Consider the following 25,949-nt stretch of genomic DNA (forward strand, 5'->3'; position numbering starts at 1 on the left):
GGTTTATATGACCAGTGACATGAAACAAAGTTCAGTTACACAAATTGAAACGTAGCGATTTTCTATGCTATGGAAAGTCCGTACTATAACGACAGGCGTACTAACACCTTCTGCGCGCTTCGGCAGCGCATTGATACCTGCACTCAGGAGTGACGGTATCAATGCGCTGTCGAAGCGCGCAGAAGGTGTTAGTACGCCTGTCATTATAGTGCGGACTTTCCATAGCATAGAAAATCGCCACGTTTCAATTTGTGTAACTGAACTTTGTTTCATGTCACTGGTCATATAAACCTAGCCTGGGAAATCCCATGCTGCTTTGCACAATCGTTCCGATCTGAAAAGACAGCATGGAAACTATGGTCTAAAGGCTCGCCTGAGTTAGGGAGCCAATCAGAGAGTGGGGAGGGGTGGAAAGACGGTGACGCGTACTACTCGACAAACGGAAGCTTGTAGTTTATTTGGGACTGTTTACGGATCACATTTAACATGGCGGCGAGCGATACGAACCAAACTAACCAAACCAGCTTCTCTCATATTTGTCTTGCACAAACGGCAGTAATCGTTTGGTGCCATTGTTTTCCTATTTTTGTTTTGCCTTCTCTTTCTCTTTCCTTCTCTTCTTCGCCTCTTCGTCGCTCTAACTACGTCACCGGGTACAACTGCCATGATTGGCCATGGGCTACGTATACGCCAAATGATAGACATTCGCAACGTCCAATAAACGGCCGTTGACAATCGTAAACCACACCTCCCCTATGAGAAATTCAATAGGCGGATTCCAGACCATATTTCACTTGTGATATGGTCTGGTGTTAACCAGACTAATATAAACCTATGTAAACAGGAAAAACGTGGAAGAGTTTGGTCGCATCTAACTACAGCCCCCAAAAATACCATTGGCCATGCTGAGCCTAGCTACATTGCTAACAGGAGTGACAGCGCGTCTGACTGACTGGGAGGTCGCGCAAAGCTCGGAGAGGTACGGAGCAGCTCGTCTCAATTCAGAGAAGAACATATTTCATTATGGAAGTACGGTGGACTGTTCCTTTAAAGGTAGCTTAAATACACTACTAAATATAATATTCCTTGAAGGTTTAGAATAGATTAAATGCAATTAAATTCACATTTTCACCTCAGTCCAGGGCGGCACGGTGGTGTAGTGGTTAGCGCTGTCGCCTCACAGCAAGAAGGTCCTGGGTTCGAGCCCCGGGGCCGGCGAGGGCCTTTCTGTGTGGAGTTTGCATGTTCTCCCCGTGTCCGCGTGGGTTTCCTCCGGGTGCTCCGGTTTCCCCCACAGTCCAAAGACATGCAGGTTAGGTTAACTGGTGACTCTAAATTGACCGTAGGTGTGAATGTGAGTGTGAATGGTTGTCTGTGTCTATGTGTCAGCCCTGTGATGACCTGGAGACTTGTCCAGGGTGTACCCCGCCTTTCGCCCGTAGTCAGCTGGGATAGGCTCCAGCTTGCCTGCGACCCTGTAGAACAGGATAAAGCGGCTAGAGATAATGAGATGAGATGAGATGAGACCTCAGTCCATCACAGGGCACCATGTACAGACTCATTGTTGCATTCATAACCTTGGTGGAAAATTGATCTGAGCCAGTCTAATTACTGGCATAGTTTTTCTTTGGAAGGTGGGAGGAAACCGGAAAACCCGGAGGAAACCTGCATGGAGCCCGGGACAACCCTGCTGTCTGTAAATGTAAGGTAGTGAGCTGAGAATAGAACAGGAAACACGTAATAAAGAAAAACAGAAAATGACTAATAATGAAGTTGTAAGCGTAGCTGTTGGGTTCTGTGATTCAGACTCCATGAGGAAATGCCCAGGTGCCTGTGGGTTGGAGAGGCTGGCGCTGCGCCATGGGCTTTAGTCTCCAGTCCATCAGCTCGGGTTTGTCAGTAGGCTTCTGGACAGTGGGATGGATGGAGTGTCCGTGTCTCCAGCAGCCTCGTGTGAAGGCAGTGAGGGACAGTCGCCCGAAAGGAAGGCGTTGGAGCCCGAGGCCAGCTCCGACTCGGAGTTTGTGAGGTGTGTGTGCAGTGAGTCGAGCTCCTTCATCATGGCTCAGCCGAAACTCCGCGGAGAAGCGCCGAGCAGGTTGTGGATCACCACTGTGTTCATCATCATGGCTGTTCTTCAGGTCGCCTCGACTACTGGATTATTCCTTTACCTCAATATGTCAATGGCGCAGGTAACTGAGCTCCCTTTAACCCTGGCAGTGTACGAGCTTTAACTCTCCGCAGGGAAACTGCGACATGAAACCGAACCCGAAAGTATTGGCACCCTGGTTTGCATGCAGACAGGTTTCCCTGATCATCCGAGCAGAGCTCAGCACGCTTTCAGCTCTGCGTTGCGCACAGTGTTTATAAATGCGGTGGCCGGGAAGTGCAAAACGGAGAATGCTTTGTAAAAGTGTTTCACATTTTGTAATTTTGTTTTGCACTTTCCGGCTACAAACCTCCTTCCTTACCTGCATTCTCACCATCATTAACACACCGTTTACTCAACTACAAACACTGCATTACCCTCTCTCTCTCTCTCTCTCTCTGTCTTTTTCTTTGTCTGTATCTTTCTCTCTTTCTGCCTGTCTGTCTCTCTTTCTTTCTGTCTGTCTTTGTCTGTGTCTCTCTCTCTTGCTCTGTCTGTCTTTCTTTGTCTGTCTCTCTCTCTTGCTCTGTCTCTTTCTTTGTCTGTGTCTCTCTCTTTCTCTGTCTGTCTGCTGCCTGTCTGTCTCTTTCTTTGTGTCTCTCTCTTGTTCTGTCTGTCTCTCTCTTTGTCTGTGTCTTGCTCTCTTTCTTTGTCTCTCTTGCTCTGTCTGTCTCTCTCTCTCTTTGTCTGTCTGTCTGCTGCCTGTCTGTCTCTCTCTGTTTCTTTGTCTGTCTCTTTCTTTCTGTCTGTCTGTCTGTCTCTCTTTCTTTGTCTGTGTCTCTCTCTCTCTTTCTCTGTCTGTCTGCTGCCTGTCTGTCTGATTGTCTGTCTCTCTCTCTGTGTCTATGTCCCTCTGTCTGTCTGTCTGTCTTTCTCCTTCTGTCTGTCTGTCTGCATGTCCCTCTCTGTCTGTCTGTCTGTCTCACACACACACACACACACACACACACACACACACACACACACACACACACACACACACACACACACTCTCACTGTGTCTCACTCTCTGTCCCTCTCTCTCTCACACACACACACACACACACACACACACACACACACACACACACACACACTGTCTCTGTCTGTCTGTCTGTCTCTCCCCCTCTGTCTATCTCTCTCTCTCTCTGTGTCTCTGTCCGTCCGTCCGTCTGTCTCTCTCTCTCTCTGTGCTTTTGTCTAAACTTATTCAAACAAACTTCTGGTTTCTGACATCTTTTATTCTAATTTGGGAAAATTATCCCGCACTGATCTACTTTCCTAGAGCACAAGTTTCCATTTCTTTAATGATTACAAACCATCAACTCAACAAGCTTCAAGATCAAGATGCCCAAGCACATGTTGGTCATTGCAAATAAAGGTGCCATAATAGCTTCAGAACGTTATCATAGAAAGTATAGAGTTAATGCAGAGACTTAACTAAAACAAAATGTTTCAGCAAGGTTTGCATGCAAACAAGTTGCCATGATGATTTGAACAGAACTGAACACACTTTCATCTCTCAGCATTGTGTACAGCATTTCCAAACCTCTTTCCTCCCATGCATTCTCATCATTAACACACAATTTGCTCAACTAAAAAGACTGCATTGTTATCGCCCCCCCCCCCCCCCCCCCCCGCTTTTGTCTACACTTATTCGGACAGACTTCTGGTTTGTGACATTTCCTTCTTTTATTCTAATTTGGGAAAATTATCCAGCTGATCTACTTTCCTGAAGCACAAGTTACATAATGCGTATTCGTAACATGTTGAATCCTTAAATTCTCCATTTCTTTAATGATTACAAACCATCAACTCAGTAAGCTTTAAGATTAAGATGCCCAAGCACATGTTGGTCAATGCAAATAAAGGTGCCATAATAGCTTCAGAGTGTTCTCACAAAAAGTATAGAGTTTCCCCAGTTAATGCAGAGACTTAACTAAAACAAAATGTTTTTATGGCAGCTTATGACAGATTTCTTTACTACTTCACATGATTTTCCACAGCCTAATGCTTGGCTTCAACGAAGCAACACTCTGAAACTCTGTGTACATAATGCATAACCATCCTGTAAATAGTTTGACCTTGCTAAAACCACAGGACCTGGGGAGAAAACTATGACTACAGCTAGAAGTGAGTGACTTTCCCACAGAGATACGGCTGTTAAAGCAATCACCCAAACAAACGGAAAGCAGAAATGGTATATGAGATTTTCATACGGGGTTGTTTATTAAAGTCATAGACTGGTAACTCGCTGTTTGCACTATGCTGAACTGGAAATTATATGTTGTTGTTGTTGTAAGGATCAGCCTATGAGGCTCCAGTGCAAAACTAAAGACACTAACTTTGCGATTAGGTGGCATTCACAACTCCATGGATTGTAAATGCCACTGAAATACTAATGACCTATTTTAAGTGGTCACTGCCCTCATTTAATTTCATAGTTTTTATTAGATGGTGGTTAAAAATGAGAAGTGCAACCTGTGCCACTAGAGGCCCACTGGGACAGGATTCATGCTGCCCCATTCTTGCTCTGTGAACATTAACAGTGGAGGAGGAGGAGCAGACAGGATGATTATTAACAAGATTGCCAGGGTCATGGTTTTACGCCAAATTGGGCTTGTTTAAAACGACTCAAGATCTTGTTTTACTGCAAATAACTGGAATTAAAATGATCATATTTATTAAATTGGGGCGGCACGGTGGTGTAGTGGTTAGCGCTGTTGCCTCACAGCAAGAAGGTCCGGGTTTGAGCCCCGTGGCCGGCAAGGGCCTTTCTGTGTGGAGTTTGCATGTTCTCCCCGTGTCCGTGTGGGTTTCCTCCGGGTGCTCCGGTTTCCCCCACAGTCCAAAGACATGCAGGTTAGGTTAACTGGTGACTCTAAATTGACCGTAGGTGTGAATGTGAGTGTGAATGGTTGTCTGTGTCTATGTGTCAGCCCTGCGATGACCTGGCGACTTGTCCAGGGTGTACCCCGCCTTTCGCTCGTAGTCAGCTGGGATAGGCTCCAGCTTGCCTGCGACCCTGTAGAACAGGATAAAGCGGCTAGAGATGATGAGATGAGATGAGATATTTATTAAATTGGGGCGGCACGGTGGTGTAGTGGTTAGCGCTGTTGCCTCACAGCAAGAAGGTCCGGGTTCGAGCCCCGTGGCTGATGAGGGCCTTTCTGTGTGGAGTTTGCATGTTCTCCCCGTGGGTTTCCTCCGGGTGCTTCGGTTTCCCCCACAGTCCAAAGACATGCAGGTTAGGTTAACTGGTGACTCTAAATTGACCGTAGGTGTGAATGTGAGTGTGAATGGTTGTCTGTGTCTATGTGTCAGCCCTGTGATGACCTGGCGACTTGTCCAGGGTGTACCCCGCCTCTCGCCTGTAGTCAGCTGGGATAGGCTCCAACTTGCCTGCGACCCCATAGAACAGGATAAAGCGGCTACAGATAATGAGATGAGATGAAATTGTGGCGGCACGGTGGTGTAGTGGTTAGCGCTGTCGCCTCACAGCAAGAAGGTCCGTGTTTGAGCCCCGTGGCCGGCAAGGGCCTTTCTGTGTGGAGTTTGCATGTTCTCCCCGTGTCCACGTGGGTTTCCTCCGGGTGCTCCGGTTTCCCCCACTGTCCAAAGACATGCAGGTTAGGTTAACTGGTGACTCTAAATTGAGCGTAGGTGTGAATGTGAGTGTGAATGGTTGTCTGTGTCTATGTGTCAGCCCTGTGATGACCTGGCGACTTGTCCAGGGTGTACCCCGCCTTTCGCCCGTAGTCAGCTGGGATAGGCTCCAGCTTGCCTGCGACCCTGTAGAAGGATAAAGCGGCTAGAGATAATGAGATGAGATGAGTTTATTTCAAAGAAGATGTGTCTCACTTTTCCTTTATACCATTTTTGGTTCGTTTTGTGGTGGGGGCAAGAGGAGCAGTTTCATGTTATTTGTGTGGTTTTTGAGGTGTAGTTGGGATAAAAAATTTTGCTGAAATCTAACACCCTATTGGTTTAACATAAACAATAACAGGAACAAATTTGTTTTGTGAACAGTATACAGCATTAAAAGTAACAATAAAAGAAGAAAATATGCAGTATAATCATTGTAATACTTGGCAAATTGCTGTGGTATCAGAGGAATAAAGCACCAACTCGGTGCTACGCGCCTCGTTAGCTATCAGCTCATGTACGACTCAATTTCGTGGAATAACTGTTAAATGACAGGGTGGTCTAATAACCTCTACTTGACGCAATGTATTGTGTAACAGTAATCACATGAGCTGATAGCGGCAATAAGCCATGCACGACGAGATTGAGTAGAATAATTGTTTTATTCTATCCACGTTCACTGGATTTTGAGAAACAGAGCATTTTTATTTTTTGCAAATTTGATAAATAAAAACTTTATACAAAACATCCGACAAAATCCTATGTGCTTAGAATGTAAATAAACCGGCTTAACGACAGCAGCAATTTGTAAAAAATGCTATAATAATAAAAATAATCATATAAATTCTTGAAAAAAAAGATATGTTCTTAGCCATCAAATACTTTTATTCCATATTTTGTTACTTTAAAAAAAAATTTTTTTTGGGGGGGGGGGTTGTTTTTGAGCAGAGTTTTTATTTCATCCTTGGCTGTTTCATCAACACGCTCTGCCATTTTGTTTTTCTGTACTCACGGTATATGAGCTGATATCCTTGTAATAGAGTAGCCAATCAGAGCACGTGATTACTCATATCCATTGAATGTGGATAGAATAATGCTTATTTCCTCATTACAGCATTCCCTGTCATGTTTTATTCCTTATTTAGTTTTTAGATTTAGTACGGGAAGGGAGATACAGGCTTTCGAACTTGTGTAATTTTTTTTTTCACTAAGAATAAATTAATAATTACACACTAATTAAGATTAACAATCACATGAAACTTGCGATAAAGAACGTTTTTACAAACCTTATAGGGAACGAAAGATAACTAAAATGGAGTCAGTGCTTAGTGTTTACCCTGAAACATGTCATTATTATATAAATTCCTTTAACGAATAAAGACAAGTGGAAAGAAGCAATAAAGACACCGTTATTACATGAATCAGCGGTCTCAAAAGTAGCCGGTCACCGGCGGCAAATCGCCGGCTATGGCTTGTTATGCCGCCGGCTATTGTCAGTCGAGTCACAAAATTTAATATTAAATATTTCTGACAGCAAAAAAAGTTGTGAACGTAAATTACATCCACTATGTCATGTATGTCCGTTGCCGCGTCAACTGTGTTTACATCCTCGACACGAGTGTAGCCATTACTGCCGCCTGTGTTGCCAGATTGCGCGTTTTCCCGCCCAATTTGGGCGGTTTTAAGTGCATTTCGGCGGATTTTGAACATATTTTGGGCTGTAAAACGTCAGCAGTATCTGGCAACATATTTTTTTACTTAATACAAGAAATTAATGGATGCCAACGTTTTTGCCAAAATGGTATTTTATTTTCCATTGTTTAGGCAGCTTCAGCATCATACTGTGAGATTCTGTTCAAATTGTTTTTTTTCTTCTATGAAGCCTGAGCCATTTATTTTATTAGTTTATAATTATTGTTTAATTTAGTCTTCAGGAGAGACTGCCTGCACACAGTACTAGTATTAATAGTTTTTTTTTTCTTACATGAAAGCTGAGGCATTTATATTATATTTGAAGGTAACTTCATGTTGTGCTGTGAGGTTCTCTGCACTTTAACTTTTGAACCAACAGGTGCATTTGGATAAGTAAAGCCTATTTTTCTGCATTTTTGTAGTCCTGGTAATCTTTTATATTGGTAAAGTTGTTTATAGGACCATTTCTCAGTGTCTGTTTTTTTAATCAATAGTTTTTCATTAATAACTTAATATTTAACATATCACTCAATTTTAAACAACCCCCGCGCCTCCCCCATGGCTTGCCCCCATAGTCTCCAAAATTTCTGTGGGAAACACTGGCGTGCGTAACAACGCTAATCAAGCTTAAGCTAGATGACCCGCCTCAAATACCCGTCCCGGGTAAATGTTATCCCAATTTTAGATGGCCTGTTCCAAACCATCCCGCCCCATGAAAAATTCGTACATGCATATCTATCTATCTATCTATCTATCTATCTATCTATCTATCTATCTATCCCTGCACGCTTTGCGTGCCATTTTGCACCCAGCTGTAAATTATTTGTACCCTGCTATTCTCCCAAACTTTGAAGCCCCTGATGAATGCTCTGATTACCCAAGTGGTGCACAAGAAATATGGAATACCTAACGCTTACGGAGGTTCCTCTTAAACATCACTGTCAAATATCAGGATTTAGGGAGTTTTCACACACACAAAGACGCCAGAAGATGTATTCTCAGTCTCACTTGCATGTTTATCACCCATGCCTGGTTAACATCACCACACATACACACACAATAACGGAATTAAGCAGAACTTTCATCCAGCTCACCACATGTTTATGTCATTTCATGGCAGTGGTTTTATTACAGTTTTGTTGTGATTACATTTCTGGATGTGGTGCAGCGTGGATTCTTGAGAAGGGAGGGTTGCAGGCAGCTCAGCACATCTGCTTGCACAATGCGCATGTTTTCTTAGTTATGCTCTAAACAGTTCTTTGTTTCAATCCATGTGCACTCTGAATGATCACATGGTCTTTTGGGTAACGTTGTTTTTAACCATGTTTCTTTCTGGCGGACGGACAGGCTCGGAGTCAGGGTGTGTCTGAGGAGCTGCGCTGTCTTGGGCTGCTGAACGCTCTGGAGAAAGATCAGGAGGTGCCGGATGGTCTGGTACAGCTCTTTGGTGAACCTTGCATCAGACTGGCTGAGGGAATTAAGACGTATATATCCAAGGTAGATGCGGATATATTTTGTGTTTCTTACTGTCGCTGGACAATGAATTGTGTTTTAGTTGCGATCACAATTTTTGGATTTCTAAATCATTAATTTGTTCATTCACTCATTCGTTTTTCATTGTTAGTAAGTGTATGGATCACAGAAGCACTCAGCATGAGGCAGGAATATGAGGGTACTTCAAAAAGTTCTCGTCCTCACCCAGAAATTGCCATGTTAGGGTATAACTATACACTCATCTCATCTCATCTCATCTCATCTCATTATCTCTAGCCGCTTTATCCTTCTACAGGGTCGCAGGCAAGCTGGAGCCTATCCCAGCTGACTACGGGCGAAAGGCGGGGTACACCCTGGACAAGTCGCCAGGTCATCACAGGGCTGACACATAGACACAGACAACCATTCACACTCACATTCACACCTACGGTCAATTTAGAGTCACCAGTTAACCTAACCTGCATGTCTTTGGACTGTGGGGGAAACCGGAGCACCCGGAGGAAACCCACGCGGACACGGGGAGAACATGCAAACTCCGCACAGAAAGGCTCGAACCCGGACCTTCTTGCTGTGAGGCGACAGCGCTAACCACTACACCACCGTGCCGCCTAACTATACACTATAAAGCCTTATATCACTGTCCACAAAAGCTCAAATGACAGAAGCAATCAAAGAAAAAAGGAGAAGAAAACTTCGAGCTGGCATGCTGTTGCTTCGGGGCAGTGTGCCCGTCCACACAGTACAGGTGGCAGTGGAAGAAGCAGCCAAATGTTGCTTTGAACTGTTGCCCCACGCACCTTACTCACCCAACCTGGCACTGCATGACTTCCACGGGCGCAGATAGAGGGTGGGACGGGTGGGATTCGTCCCACCCAGATTTAAATTCACCTCGTTCGGTCCCCCCCACTTATAGGGAGGAAAAAACGTCTATGCTGTCTTTCTTTGCATAAGGCAAACCTCACGGAAAAATCAAAAGACTAATTACCATTCGGTTTATTGAGGTGCACAGCAGTACATACATAGTTGCAACAACTCACATAAAACAAAACAAAGACTGATATTCGGTTGGTTGAGCTGCGCAGACTGCACAGGTTGCGAGCTCGAGCTTGGTTGCTATGGTTACCCACAACAAGTTTGACAGGCATATCGGGGACAGCTCCTAGTTCAGGACCCCAACACGGCATGATGAAGGGTGCCAAACCGAAAAGGCAGAAAACGATTGCATCGTTTTTTCAAAAAACAACGACTGTAAGTAAACTGTGCCTTACTTTATCATATCACCTTGCAATTTTTTGATAGTCTGTTCAAAGTAATGTCGTAGTGAGTAATGTCGTAGGGGGTGGGGTTGGTTTGCTGGCAGCTTTGTCCCCCCCAGTTCAAAAAACGTATCTGCGCCCCTGGTGACTTCTGTTTCCCAAACTGAAATCCCACTTGCGTGGTCGCCATTTTCAGAGTGATGATGAAGTCATCCATGCTGTTGAGGAGAATCTGGAGGTTCACAATGTGACCTTCTTCCACGAAGGGACAACGAAACATGAACATCCGTGGACCAAGTGCATTGAAAGGAGACTATGTTGAACAATAATGCAAGAACGATCTTTCTCCTGTGACGTTTTCTGGGTGAGGCCGAGAACTATTTGAAGTACCCTCGTAGACCCTTTTTGGATGAGATGCCAGTCTATCACTGGGCACCATTCACACACTCATTTACACATTGGATGTCACGTCGTGTCACATGTAGCATCACTACATACAACATCCCTTTTAAAATGCAACTGAATGAGGTCTTGACGTTATCAAGACCTCATTCAGTTGCATTTTAAAAGGGATTTCGGTCCACACCGGCTGTGTTAGGGCCACGGTACTGAAGTGTCAAATTCCAGCTGCTCTTGTTTTAGGCTTTGAGCCTATTTTTTTCCCAATTGTGTACATAACTGAAGCATAAATACAACAGAAGCCCAGTGAAAATCACAAACTCACACTTTATACGCTGTACACTTTATTTAAAATTATAATCTACGAAGATTATGCTAGCTGCAGGGCAAAGTGCTTGTATGCTGTGATACCAACAGTGGGAAAGAAAATAAACACACACACGGTATAATAGTTACAGTGGGGCAAAAAAGTATTTAGTCAGCCACCAATTGTCAAGTTCTCCCACTTAAAAAGATGAGAGAGGCCTGTAATTTTCATCATAGGTATACCTCAACTATGAGAGACAGAATGGGGGGAAAGAATCCAGGAAATCACATTGTAGGATTTTTAATGAATTAATTGGTAAATTCCTCTGTAAAATAAGTATTTGGTCGCCTACAAACAAGCAAGATTTCTGGCTGTCACAGACCTGCAACAACTTCTTTAAGAGGCTCCTCTGTCCTCCACTCGTTACCTGTATTAATGGCACCTGTTTGAACTCGTTATCAGTATAAAAGACACCTGTCCACAACCTCAAACAGTCACACTCCAAACTCCACTATGGCCAAGACCAAAGAGCTGTCAAAGCACACCAGAAACAAAATTGTAGACCTGCACCAGGCTGGGAAGACTGAATCTGCAATAGGTAAACAGCTTGGTGTGAAGAAATCAACTGTGGGAGCAATTATTAGAAAATGGAAGACATATAAGACCACTGATAATCTCCCTCGATCTGGGGCTCCACGCAAGATCTCACCCCGTGGGGTCAAAATGATCACAAGAACGGTGAGCAAAAATCCCAGAACCACACGGGGGGACCTAGTGAATGACCTGCAGAGAGCTGGGACCAAAGTAACAAAGGCTACCATCAGTAACACACTACGCCGCCAGGGACTCAAATCCTGCAGTGCCAGACGTGTCCCCCTGCTTAAGCCAGTACATGTCCAGGCCCGTCTGAAGTTTGCTAGAGAGCATTTGGATGATCCAGAAGAGGATTGGGAGAATGTCATATGGTCAGATGAAACCAAAATAGAACTTTTTGGTAAAAACTCAACTTGTCATGTTTGGAGGAGAAAGAATGCTGAGTTGCATCCAAAGAACACCATACCTACTGTGAAGCATGGGGGTGGAAACATCATGCTTTGGGACTGTTTTTCTGCAAAGGGACCAGGACGACTGATCCGTGTAAAGGAAAGAATGAATGGGGCCATGTATCATGAGATTTTGAGTGAAAACCTCCTTCCATCAGCAAGGGCATTGAAGATGAAACGTGGCTGGGTCTTTCAGCATGACAATGATCCCAAACACACCGCCCGGGCAACGAAGGAGTGGCTTCGTAAGAAGCATTTCAAGGTCCTGGAGTGGCCTAGCCAGTCTCCAGATCTCAACCCCATAGAAAATCTTTGGAGGGAGTTGAAAGTCCGTGTTGCCCAACGACAGCCCCAAAACATCACTGCTCTAGAGGAGATCTGCATGGAGGAATGGGCCAAAATACCAGCAACAGTGTGTGAAAACCTTGTGAAGACTTACAGAAAACGTTTGACCTCTGTCATTGCCAACAAAGGGTATATAACAAAGTATTGAGATGAACTTTTGTTATTGACCAAATACTTATTTTCCACCATAATTTGCAAATAAATTCTTTAAGAATCAGACAGTGTGCTTTTCTGGATTTTTTTCCCTTTCTGTCTCTCATAGTTGAAGTGTACCTATGATGAAAATTACAGGCCTCTCTCATCTTTTAAAGTGGGAGAACTTGCACAATTGGTGACTGACTAAATACTTTTTTTGCCCCACTGTATTCAGGGACCCACTGAATATAACCATGCCATAGTTTTAGGTGAAAGCTTTTATAATTACAGCTCACTATGAACAAAATGAAGGCTTGAGAACAATCTCAGCAATGCGAGCTCCTCTTCTTCTTCTTCTTGTCTTTTTTCTTTTTTTTTAATTTGAGGTGCTTTTACATCCAGTCTGTTTATATTAGCACCCTTTCAGGACAGGTTTTGCTTAGTTTAAGTAGCTGCAAACCCATTGAAATAACAAAAGGTGGATTCGATTTCCTCATCTTGAGATTTTATCTTATTTTATAAGCCTGTGTAGAAATTACATTACATTACAGGCATTTAGCAGACGCTCTTATCCAGAGCGACAATACAGCATACCCAGAACAGCCTGGGGAGCAGCCTGGGGTTAGGTACCTTGCTCAAGGGCACTTCAGACATTCCTGCTAGTCCAGGGATTCAAACCAGCAACCTATTGGTTCCCAAAGCTGCTTCTCTAACCATTAGGCCATTCCCATGGAAATGTTAGTTACAAGCTGAGGGACATTTATACAGGGAACTAAATGCTCGGCTTGGCTGTGGGGCTGAGAGGGGGCGTGGCTGGAAGGGGGCATGTTTTTTTCTGGCTGGGGCTCCTGGTATCTCTTGAACTTTAATTATGAAAAATTAAAGTTAATATCTCTTGGGATGGTGGTGTAGTGGTTATCACTGTTGGCTCACAGCAAGAAGGTCCTGGGTTCGAGCCCAGTGGCCGACGGGGGCCTTTCTGTGTGGAGTTTGCGTGTTCTCCGTGGGTTTCCTCCGGGTGCTCCGGTTTCCCCCACAGTCCAAAGGCATGCAGGTTAGGCTAATTGGTGGCTCTAAATTGACCGTAGGTGTGAATGTGAGTGTGAATGTCTATGTGTCAGCCCTGCGATGACCTGGCGACTTGTCCAGGGTGTACCCCGCCTCTCGCCCATAGTCAGCTGGGATAGGCTCCAGCTTGCCTGCGAACCTGTAGAACAGGATAAGTGGCTACAGATAATGGATGGATGGATAAATTGACCATGAGTGTGAATGGTTGTTTGTCTCTCCATGTCAGCCCTGCGATGACCTGGTGACTTGTCCAGGGTGTACCCCGCCTCTCGCCCATAGTCAGCTGGGATAGGCTCCTGTGACGCTGCGCAGGATAAGCGTTTACGGATAATGGATGGATGGATCTCATCTCATCTCATTATCTCTAGTCGCTTTATCCTGTTCTACAGGGTCGCAGGCAAGGTGGAGGGAGCTGGAGCCTATCCCAGCTGACTACGGGCAAGAGGCAGGGTACACCCTGGACAAGTCGCCAGGTCATCACAGGGCTGACACATAGACACAGACAACCATTCACACTCACATTTCACACCTACGGTCAATTTAGAGTCACCAGTTAACCTAACCTGCATGTCTTTGGACTGTGGGGGAAACCGGAGCACCCGGAGGAAACCCACGCGGACACGGGGAGAACATGCAAACTCCGCACAGAAAGGCCCTCGCCGGTCACGGGGCTCGAACCCGGACCTTCTTGCTGTGAGGCGACAGCGCTAACCACTACACCACCGTGCCGCCCATGGATGGATCCCTTGGGGAAAAAAAATCAGAAATGTAAATTCACCCACTCATAACTGATAATCAAGTTTAAAAAAAAAAGTTGGTTGTTGCAATTTCTGCTGTCAGGAGCTCATACAGAAATGCAACAAGTGTTGATTGAAAAAAATGTGGCTTAACTGAGGGTTTGATGCAACTCTTGGCGCCATGCTTATGCAACATGTCCAGTGTGAATTCAGGGTCATCTGGGTTTAGGATCCGTCGTGAGACAGCAGCACAACCCCAGAATAGAACAATATTTATGAAAAGATTTATCTTTGAAAGCATGGCTTGTACCGTATCTTGTTTACTCAAGTATATTGCAGTTTGGCTTGGCTGCACCGGTTAAAATGGACAGACCAGCTTTTTTAGGGTGTCAAAAAATCAAGTGGAACTTCTTGCCCTCTACGCTGAGCTTTCATCATGTCCCTCCTCAGTGTTTCTCTTTCCAGTTTGGTTTATCTTCTCTTTCTCTGGACATGGACTACACTCTGGAAAACATTCTTGTATATTTGATATGTGGCCATGAAGGAAAGTCGATCACTTATGATGTCAGCACTTCTTTGTGCTGTTGGCAGGAATTTGCCCGCTGTCCTTGTGGCTTTTGTTTTCTCAGAGGCTCTGTGCCTGATTCTGAGAGGATAAACGTGACTTGAATGTTGTTACAAGGCGCTCTGAAAGCCCTGTACTCCTGCTGAGCTCTATTGTCCAAAAGGCAGTGTTAAAATTTCCTGGATGCAGATCCTTTTCCATTACGCTTTACACTGTGGATTTTCTTTCTTTCTTTTTTTTCTGTGAAGATGAAGAGAGACATTTGATCCCACTACAGTTTTAAGGAGGTCAACAAAAATAATACTCGCTGTTACATTTTCATTGTTGTTGCAAATCTGAGCAGCTTTTTCCAATTTCTCACTTAGGTTACAGAAACCATCATCTCTCAGCACATCTTTCAAGGTAATCTTTTATCTGTCGAACCTGATATATAATAGCTGGATTTACATCATTCTAAAGCAAGCTTTCCATGACACCGGACACAGACACACACTTTAAACAAGTAACTAAATTCTGAATGTTCAAATTACTCATGTACTGCTTGGCCATCTGTGTTTCTCCTAGAAAGGCAAAGAGCTGAGCCTCGCCTGAAAGTCCTCACCGGTGGTAACCAGCGTCCGTCTGCTCACCTCACCCTTCAAGACAACGGATTACAAGGTGTGTGCGCGCATGTTCGAGAGAGTTAGGGTGTAACCTCTATTCTTATGTAAACTCATACTCTGTAAAACGTATTCCCACTGGGTATGACTCAGAACGAGTCTGGTTCCTCGAGGTTTCTTCTTTATGTCCTCTCATACCCCTTTTCCACCAAATCAGTTCCAGGGCTGGTTCGTTGCCAGTGCTGGTGCTGGTTCACAACTCGTTCAACTTGCGAGCCAGCTGAGAACCAGTTTGCTTTTCCATAGTTCGCGGTGCTAACGGAAGCCACGTCATTACGTTGCTGTACACGTCAGTCACGTCACTACGTTTGCATAAACCTTGGCGCGAATATCGAAGCAAAAACAACGCGGAAGAAGAAGCAGCAACAACAACAACAACAATAATAATAATAATGGATGACTTCGCGTTTGTACAGCTGCTGCTTCTCGTCGCTTAAAAATGGCGATCTTTCGCGGTCTTGTTATTGTTGTCGGTCTTAACAACTCCGCCCCCCCGCTGACGTAAGCGGTTCTTTCCTCTGGCCCAGCAGAGAGTTGGTGCTAGCCTGGAACCGGTTTTTCTGGCCCCAGAGCCAGTTCTTTGTCAGTGGAAACAGAAAACCCGGTTCCACACTAAGCACTGGCCCCGAACCAGCCCTGGAACTGCTTTGGTGGAAAAGGGGCATCAGGGAGTTTTTCCTTGCCATTATATCACAGCTCAGTTGAATTCTTGAATCTGATTGGTCAGAAGGTGTTGATTAAGTTTATGACAAATGTTCCAGCTGTAATCCAAATCACAGGTTTATATTAATGCACTTGTTCTAATTTGTTCTTATTGCTATAGTAACATCTAATTCTCAGGGATTTGTACGGCAGACACTCTCCATCACTTAAGCCTAATGATATACGGATTAAAAACATGCCGTTATTTAACAATGAAAAACGTATAATCATTATTATTCTATCCACATTCACGCTTTGATTGGCCACTCTACTACTAGGCTATCAGCTCATATACCGTGAGTAGAGAAAAACAAAATGGCGGCACGTGTTGCTGAACCAGCTGAGGATGAAATAAAAAATATTCGAAAACAACCCCCCCCCCCAAAAAAAGCAACAAAACATGGAATGAAAGTATGCGATGGTAAGAATATATCTTTTTTTTCAAGAATTATAATTATTATTATAACATTTTTCACAAATTGCTACTGTCATTTCACCGGTTTGTTTACATTCTAAGCAGAAATGATTTTGTTGGACGTTTTGTATAAAGTTTTTATTTATCGTATTTGCAAAAAAAAAAATGCTCTGTTTCTCAAAATCCAGTGAATGTGGATAGAATAAAACAGTTATTCCACTCAATCTCGTCATACATGGCTTATAGCCAACTCGGTGCTACGCGCCACATCGGCTGTCAGCTCATGTACGACTCGATTTCGTGGAATAACTTAAATATTTTGAGTTTTTCTGTAAGGAGCCATTTATTTAACATTTATGGAAGGAGTCTCCAGTGTTATGGGGTATTCAAAAGACTGTTTTTCACTTTCTCTGTAAGATGACAAACTGTGTGTGTTTTAGTCTTATTAACTTATTAAATCTACATTGCTGTGGATGCCTGACCATAACTCCCATATGTGGGCCTTCCCCAGACTTTACTACCACAGAGCTGGAAGCACATAACTGTCTCAACTGTCCTTATATGATTTAATATGAAGACTTCTCTTCAGGGTGGCACGGTGGTGTAGTGGTTAGCGCTGTCACCTCACAGCAAGAAGGTCCGGGTTCGAGTCCCGTGGCCGGCGAGGGCCTTTCTGTGCGGAGTTTGCATGTTCTCCCCGTGTCCGCGTGGGTTTCCTCCGGGTGCTCCGGTTTCCCCCACAGTCCAAAGACATGCAGGTTAGGTTAACTGGTGACTCTAAATTGACCGTAGGTGTGAATGTGAGTGTGAATGGTTGTCTGTGTCTATGTGTCAGCCCTGTGATGACCTGGCGACTTGTCCAGGGTGTACCCCGCCTTTCGCCCATAGTCAGCTGGGATAGGCTCCAGCTTGCCTGCGACCCTGTAGAAGGATAAAGTGGCTAGAGATAATGAGATGAGATGAGATTTCTCTTCACTGGAATTAAAGGTCCTACTCAAACCTGTTCCAGGATGACAATGTCCCTGTGCACAAACAACTTGGCCTGCATAGAGCCCTGACCTCAGCCCTAATGAACACTTTTGGGATGAACTGGAACACTGACTGTGCACCAGACCTTCTAGCTGGACACCAGTGTCTGATTTCACGAATACTTTTGTGGCTAAATGGACACAAATCCTCAAAGCCACCCTTCAAAATCTAGTGGAAAACTTTCCCAGAAAAGTGAAGGTTATTATAACAGCAAACAGGGTTTGAGTAGGACCAAGTTTGAGGTAGAATGTTCAACAAGCACATATGGGTGTGATGGTCAGGTGCCACATACAGTACTTTTGGCCATATAGTGTAACTTGGGCGGCACGGTCGCCTCACAGCAAGAAGGTTCTGGGTTCGAACCCAGTGGCCAGCAAGGGCCTTTCTGTGTGGGGTTTGCACGTTCTCCCCGTGTCTGCGTGGATTTCCTCCGGGTGCTCCGGTTTCCCCCACAATCCAAAGACATGCAGGTTAGGTTAATATGGGACGGCCTTGGGCTGAGGTGCCCTTGAGCGAGGCACCAAACTCCCAACTGCTCCCGGGGCGCTGTTAGCATGGCTGCCCACTGCTCTGGGTATGTGTGTGTGCTCATTGCTCACGTGCGTGTTCACTGCTTCAGATGGGTTAAATGCAGAGAAAAAATTTCACAAGTGTGTGATGAATAACTTGATTAAAATGATTGTCTCCCATCTCATCTCATTATCGCTAGCTGCTTTATCCTGTTCTCCAGGGTCGCAGGCAAGCTGGAGCCTATCCCAGCTGACTACGGGCGAAAGGCGGGGTACACCCTGGACAAGTTGCCAGGTCATCACAGGGCTGACACATAGACACAGACAACCATTCACACTCACAATCACACCTACGGTCAATTTAGAGTCACCAGTTAACCTAACCTGCATGTCTTTGGACTGTGGGGGAAACCGGAGCACCCGGAGGAAACCCACGCGGACACGGGGAGAACATGCAAACTCCGCACAGAAAGGCCCTCACCGGCCACGGGGCTCAAACCTGGACCTTCTTGCTGTGAGGCGACAGCGCTAACCACTACACCACCGTGCCGCCCCAGTGAAAAACATTTTATTTTAAAATGTAAGTCGTTATTTTTTTTTCAGGTCCAACATCTTTAACTCCTCAAAGAGAGCTCCACCAGTCCTGCCGTCACCCCGTACGTTCCTGGGGAAACCAGAGCTTCGGTTCGCACCTGCACAACATGACGGTGTCTAACGGGCGGCTGCGGATCCCTCAGACAGGACGCTATTACCTGTATGCTCAGGTCTACTTCCGGTACCTCACGCTGTCCAATAGCAAGCACCAGTCCAGCTCAGAAAGCCAGCAGGTGGTGCAGTGTGTGTATAAGAAGACGGCTTATGCGCAGCCCATTCAGCTGCTAAAGGGAGTGGGCACCAAGTGCTGGGCCCCGGAAGGTGAGAACTCCCTTCATTCCATTTACCAAGGAGGCATGTTCGAACTGCGAGCAGGAGATGAGATCTTCGTCTCAGTGTCCTCTCCTACCGCAGTGCATGCAGAAGACTCGTCTAGTTACTTCGGAGCCTTTCGCTTTGACCTCTGAGCCCTGTTCATTGAGAGTCTCTGAATCGTTCAGGGTGTGCATTGTGAGAAAAAGGAAAAAAGGGGGTGGAATAAGGAAGGATCTGTGACGCTTCCTGTTTACTCAGAAACCTCCTTGAAGCGAGATCAAGTGACTCAACAGCAGACTAATCCAGTGCAGAAGGCACATGAAGTTATTAAAACCAGAAGGATGCTTCATAAAGGAGCTGGAAGGGAAAGACGAACTGGGGGGAAAAAAAAAACAGGATAAAACTCATACTCAGAAGTCCTCAAGTAATCATTGCTCTTGGTCAAAGGGCATCACAGATGACATGAGATTTTCCATTAAAAATGTGCAGTGAGACCTCGAATGGGAATCTAGTGGGTGGAGCAGAGTTTGTGGAGAAACAGATGAGGAATTTTATGAATTTACCACAAATTAGTTTGAACGAAGAGCACCATAATGCATGGATATACAAACACACTAGTGCTCACAGCATTATCCATAAAATATCCAGTTTTCTTTTATGGCGAATATAGTCGATCAGCTGAAATGTGTGTGTGTGTGATGTTTGCTTCTTTAGTTTTACTTGCACGAGAGCTACTCGTCTAATAGTCAGTGAGGCTTACACCCTTTCAGTGATGTGAATTCCAACTCTGTTTTGCGAGTCAGATCATTTGGCTCAGCTCACCAGCTCACACAAAGACACAGCTCAGAAGTTCAAAGCAGGTTTACACTGAATCATTTAAGCAGTTAGTAAAAATGAATGAATGAGTAATGACATTGCTTTCATCTACGTTAAAAAAAGAAAATAAAATCACGAGAGAGTTGATTTGTTCAAGAGCAGCACATCACTAATACCCCCAGTTTAACATTGTGGAAAATGCATATCGAGTCATCACGTGTGCTTAAAACATTGTCAGGTCATAAACAGATATGCTCGTGTGATTTCTGACACTACCTCATACTCTTATCTGGAAAAATGTACAAACGACACGTCACGACCAAAAGCAGCTCCGAGTCGTAGCTCTATCTTGAAGCCTAACTTGTGATTTTTTTCCTCAGCACATACACTCACCAGCCACTTTATAAGGAACACAATAATAATACTGGATAGGACATGCTTTTCTGCTCACCGCGGTTGTAAAGAGTAGTGATTTGAGGTACCATAGATTTCCTGTCAGTGTGAACCAGTCTGGCTTGGCCTTGACCTCTCTCATCAACATTGATTTTTTAATATGGACTCATTCTATTCTATTCTATTCTATTCTATTCTATTCTATTCTATTCAACAGTATCACACAGTCAAAGGATGTTTTTGAGATGAATGTGTGTCGATTCAGACATGCAGTTTACATAACGCTAAACTTGTAGCCATAGGTTTCTGTTAATTATGAACTACATTAGCCTTCTAACTCCAGTGGAAAATTAAAGAAGCAAACATATTAGCTGACTACATTAAGTGTGAGGGGAAATGGTTTCATTTCCCGACTGAGTGAACTGGTTATTTAAGTTCATAACTATAATTTAGTTAAGAAACCAAATAACCACTATCTCTAAATTTTTTCATTTGCTTCTGTTCTTGCTGATATATGGAGATGTATGCAATGTGTTTTGTTTATTTGGCAAACCTCAGCAAATTTTCTCTGTGTAGGATAAACACCTGCTGAAATATCACCAGATGTGGAAAATCCAGCGGTAGAAAGCACTCTATGCCCTATGGTGCTTTACTCAATATGTTCATTTATGGAAAACTCAATAATTTATTCAATAATAAGATTCAATAACTTATATGCGTGCGCGCGCACACACACACACACACACACACACACACACACACACACAGTGGTGCTTAAAAGTTTGTGAACCCTTTAGAATTTTCTATATTTCTGCATAAATATGACCTAAAACATGATCAGATTTTCACACAAGTCCTAAAAGTAGATGAAGAGAACCCAGTTAAACAAATGAGACAAAAATATTATACTTGGTCATTTATTTATGACCAAAAATCTGATGTTTTAGGTCATATTTATGCAGAAATATAGAAAATTCTAAAGGGTTCACAAACTTTCAAGCACCACTGTGTGTGTGTGTATATATATATAAAACCCTGATTCCAAAAAAGTTGGGACAAAGTACAAATTGTAAATAAAAACGGAATGCAATAATTTACAAATCTCAAAAACTGATATTGTATTCACAATAGAACATAGACAACATATCAAATGTCGAAAGTGAGACACTTTGAAATTTCATGCCAAATATTGGCTCATTTGAAATTTCATGACAGCAACACATCTCAAAAAAGTTGGGACAGGGGCAATAAGAGGCTGGAAAAGTTAAAGGTACAAAAAAGGAACAGCTGGAGGACCAAATTGCAACTCATTAGGTCAATTGGCAATAGGTCATTAACATGACTGGGTATAAAAAGAGCATCTTGGAGTGGCAGCGGCTCTCAGAAGTAAAGATGGGAAGAGGATCACCAATCCCCCTAATTCTGCGCCGACAAATAGTGGAGCAATATCAGAAAGGAGTTCAACAGTGTAAAATTGCAAAGAGTTTGAACATATCATCATCTACAGTGCATAATATCATCAAAAGATTCAGAGAATCTGGAAGAATCTCTGTGTGTAAGGGTCAAGGCCGGAAAACCATACTGGGTGCCCGTGATCTTCGGGCCCTTAGACGCCACTGCATCACATACAGGCATGCTTCTGTATTGGAAATCACAAAATGGGCTCAGGAATATTTCCAGAGAACATTATCTGGGAACAATTCACTGTGCCATCCGCCGTTGCCAGCTAAAACGTTCAAAGAAGAAGCCGTATCTAAACATGATCCAGAAGCGCAGACATCTTCTCTGGGCCAAGGCTCATTTAAAATGGACTGTGGCAAAGTGGAAAACTGTTCTGTGGTCAGATGAATCAAAATTTGAAGTTCTTTATGGAAATCAGGGACGCCGTGTCATTCGGACTAAAGAGGAGAAGGACGACCCAAGTTGTCATCAGCGCTCAGTTCAGAAGCCTGCATCTCTGATGGTATGGGGTTGGATTAGTGCGTGTGGCATGGGCAGCTTACACATCTGGAAAGACACCATCAATGCTGAAAGGTATATCCAGGTTCTAGAGCAACATATGCTCCCATCCAGACGACGTCTCTTTCAGGAAAGACCTTGCATTTTCCAACATGACAATGCCAAACCACATACTGCATCAATTACAGCATCATGGCTGCATAGAAGAAGGGTCCGGGTACTGAACTGGCCAGCCTGCAGTCCAGATCTTTCACCCATAGAAAACATTTGGCGCATCATAAAACGGAAGATACGACAAAAAACACCTAAGACAGTTGAGCAACTAAAATCCTACATTAGACAAGAATGGGTTAACATTCCTATCCCTAAACTTGAGCAACTTGTCTCCTCAGTCCCCAGACGTTTACAGACTGTTGTAAAGAGAAAAGGGGATGTCTCACAGTGGTAAACATGGCCTTGTCCCAACTTTTTTGAGATGTGTTGTTGTCATGAAATTTAAAATCACCTAATTTTTCTCTTTAAATGATACATTTTCTCAGTTTAAACATTTGATATGTCATCTATGTTCTATTCTGAATAAAATATGGAATTTTGAAACTTCCACATAATTGCATTCCGTTTTTATTTACAATTTGTACTTTGTCCCAACTTTTTTGGAATCGGGGTTGTATGAACTGATAGCGGCAATAAGCCATGGACGAGATGAAGTGGAATAACTGTTTTATTCTATCCACATTCATTGGATTTTGAGAAACAGAGTGTTTTTATTTTTTTATTTTTTTCAAATTTGATAAAAACTTTATACAAAACGTACGACAAAATCATTTCCACTAAGAATGTAAGCAAACCGGCGAAATGACAGTAGCAATTTGTGAAAAATGTTATAATAATAATTCTTGAAAAATAAAAAAAGATAAAGTTCTTACCATCAAATATTTGTATTCCATATTTTGTTGCTTTTTTTGAGGTTTTGTTTTTGAGTAGAGTTTTATTTCGCCCTCGGCTGGTTCAGCAACATGCGCCGCCATTTTGTTTTTCTCTACTCCTGGTATTTGAGCTGATAGCCTAGTACTAGAATAGCCAATCAGAGCGCACGATTGCTCATATCCAGTGAATGTGGATAGAATATTGTGTGTGTGTGTGTAGAAACAAACTCCAAAATTGCATCCTAGAGCCATTCTTTTACAAATGCACTTGGAATTTTAACAGACATTTCAAAGTACTGAGAAATTATACTTAAAGTGCCATTCCACCATTGGATGTATTCTTTGGCATAAAATACAATATATTTTGACAACATATATAAATGGTATCACTAGATAGAGAAATCTTTTAGCTTCAAAATGATATATCAAACATAATTTTTTGACAACGACAAGTATATTAATTTTGCGACCAAAGTCACCTACCCTTTTAATTTCCGCGCGTGATGTCATCGGCAGGTTCCTCTTCTTGTGTACCACGTGACGTGTGACGTGGCACATATTATCAGCAATGGCGGATAGAACGCGATAAAAATAATACCAATAAATCTAGCTAATACCAATAAATCTAGCTAACTGAAAGATTAACTCAAAATTTTTCGCAATTTTTTTGGCCCCCATATACGAGGAGAAATGACTCTCTCACTTTGGGGGTTTCCTGGTCTAAAAATAGACCATCACGTTTCACTACCGCGCGGAAATTAAAAGGGTAGGTGACTTTGGTCGCAAAATTAATATACTTGTCGTTGTCAAAAAATTATGTTTGATATATCATTTTGAAGCTAAAAGATTTCTCTGTCTAGTGATGTTGTCATAAAATATATTGTATTTTATGCCAAAGAATACATCCAATGGTGGAATGGCACTTTAAGTGGAGGTATAGATAATGTGTCATACTCGTATCCAGCCGAAAATGTCCTATGTATGTGAAAGTCACAAAGTTGATACTTTTAAATGTATGCAAGTATTAAAATATAGAAAGTAATTGAACAGGGATCTGAGGCTGTCATGTACACAGGCTGACCCAAACTGGACAGTTGAAGACTAGAAGGAAAAAAAAAAATCCCACCTGGTCTTTTTTCAGCCTTCATCTGTCCAGTTTTGATGAGTCTCTGCCTCAGGTTTCTTATTCTTGCCTACCAGGGGTGGAACTTCTGCTGATGATCTCCTGTTGTAGTCCATCCACCTCAAGGTTGGATCTGTTGTGTGTCCTGAGATGCTTTTCTGCTCACCACGCTTGTAAAGAGTGCTTATTTGAGTTACTATAGACTTCCTGTCTGCTCAGACCAGTCCGGTTATTTTCCTTTGAACTCTCAACTACAAGGTGTTTCACTCCACAGAACTGTCATTCACTAAATGTTTTTCACACCATTCTGTGTGAACTCGAGACCGTTGTATGTGAAAACCCCAGGAGATCAGCAGTTTCTGAAATACTCAAACCAGTCCATCTGGCTCAAACCAACACCCGTACCACAGTGAAAGTCACAGGGACCACAATTTTTCCTCATTCTGATGTTTGATGTGAATGTTAACTGAAGCTCTTGCCCTGCATCTGCATGATTTTATGTCTTGTACTGCTGCCACATAATTAGCTGATTAGATACATGTACGGTATAAACGCACAGATATACAGGTGTTCCTAATAAAGTGGATGGTGAGTGTACGGTAAATAGCGTACATACTTTTTGACTGGATAAGAGACTTTTGAGATTTGAAAGGTCTAAAAAAAAAAAAAAATTCAAAGTACATTTCTTCGAGATGTACTTAAGTAAGTGTACAAACATTCAGTTTCAAAAACACTCAAGTATTTCCCACCCCTGCATTTCAACTCAAATAATGCTGGTAGTTCTTAATAAACTCAAGCTCTGAATTGTAAATAGGCTCTTTAAGAAAATAAAAGACATTCTTAAGCCCATGTTTGTGGTCTTTAAATAGCTCCAGATGCTCACGTGCATCAGCCAGAGGCTACAGTGCCACATGACTGACTCAGATCCATGCTGTGTGAAGAGGTGAGAGCACATGGGAAACATCCTGAGTCAACACTGGACTTAACCCACATGAAAAAGCTGGTTAATGTGTCAGTGTAGTTTATACACACACATGACCTTTCTTTCAAGGAACCGTTGGCTTTATGTGGTCACCACCAGGACAGACTATTGTTTTATTCTAATTAGAGAAAATATTTTCCTCAGCCCAAGTCATCGGGTGTAGATTAATTCCCGTACCACATTCCATCCACAAGCCAGAACATACAACCCCGATTCCAAAAAAGTTGGGACAAAGTACAAATTGTAAATAAAAACGGAATGCAATAATTTACAAATCTCAAAAACTGATATTGTATTCACAATAGAACATAGACAACATATCAAATGTCGAAAGTGAGACATTTTGAAATTTCATGCCAAATATTGGCTCATTTGAAATTTCATGACAGCAACACATCTCAAAAAAGTTGGGACAGGGGCAATAAGAGGCTGGAAAAGTTAAAGGTACAAAAAAGGAACAGCTGGAGGGCCAAATTGCAACTCATTAGGTCAATTGGCAATAGGTGTGGCAGCGGCTCTCAGAAGTAAAGATGGGAAGAGGATCACCAATCCCCCTAATTCTGCGCCGACAAATAGTGGAGCAATATCAGAAAGGAGTTCGACAGTGTAAAATTGCAAAGAGTTTGAACACATCATCATCTACAGTGCATAATATCATCAAAAGATTCAGAGAATCTGGAAGAATCTCTGTGCGTAAGGGTCAAGGCCGGAAA

At 43.2% G+C, this 25,949-nt stretch overlaps 1 protein-coding gene across 1 annotated transcript; it reads left to right on the forward strand.

Annotated features, from left to right (window-relative positions):
• The first annotated feature begins 1,871 nt into the window (after positions 1 to 1,871).
• tnfsf10l3 (tumor necrosis factor (ligand) superfamily, member 10 like 3) lies at positions 1,872 to 21,145 on the forward strand. The gene is made up of 5 exons (XM_060935170.1): positions 1,872 to 2,192; positions 8,813 to 8,962; positions 15,180 to 15,216; positions 15,379 to 15,471; positions 18,732 to 21,145. The coding sequence occupies exons 1-5, from the start codon at positions 1,920 to 1,922 to the stop codon at positions 19,187 to 19,189; spliced, it is 1,011 nt and encodes a 336-aa protein (XP_060791153.1). The 5' UTR covers positions 1,872 to 1,919; the 3' UTR covers positions 19,190 to 21,145.
• Positions 21,146 to 25,949: the final 4,804 nt, after the last annotated feature.

The sequence above is a fragment of the Neoarius graeffei genome, chromosome 12 (genome assembly GCF_027579695.1).
Source record: "Neoarius graeffei isolate fNeoGra1 chromosome 12, fNeoGra1.pri, whole genome shotgun sequence".
NCBI classification, from domain to species: Eukaryota; Metazoa; Chordata; class Actinopteri; order Siluriformes; family Ariidae; genus Neoarius; species Neoarius graeffei.

What these genes read in the sequence shown, in the direction of transcription:
- tnfsf10l3 (XM_060935170.1), top strand. Translation starts at nt 1,920, where the DNA reads ATGGATGGAGTGTCCGTGTCTCCAGCAGCCTCGTGTGAAGGCAGTGAG. An exon ending in TCAATATGTCAATGGCGCAG is followed by an intron (nt 2,193 to 8,812) that starts GTAACTGAGCTC and finishes GCGGACGGACAG; the next exon opens with GCTCGGAGTCAGGGTGTGTC. An exon ending in TCAAGACAACGGATTACAAG is followed by an intron (nt 15,472 to 18,731) that starts GTGTGTGCGCGC and finishes TTTTTTTTTCAG; the next exon opens with GTCCAACATCTTTAACTCCT.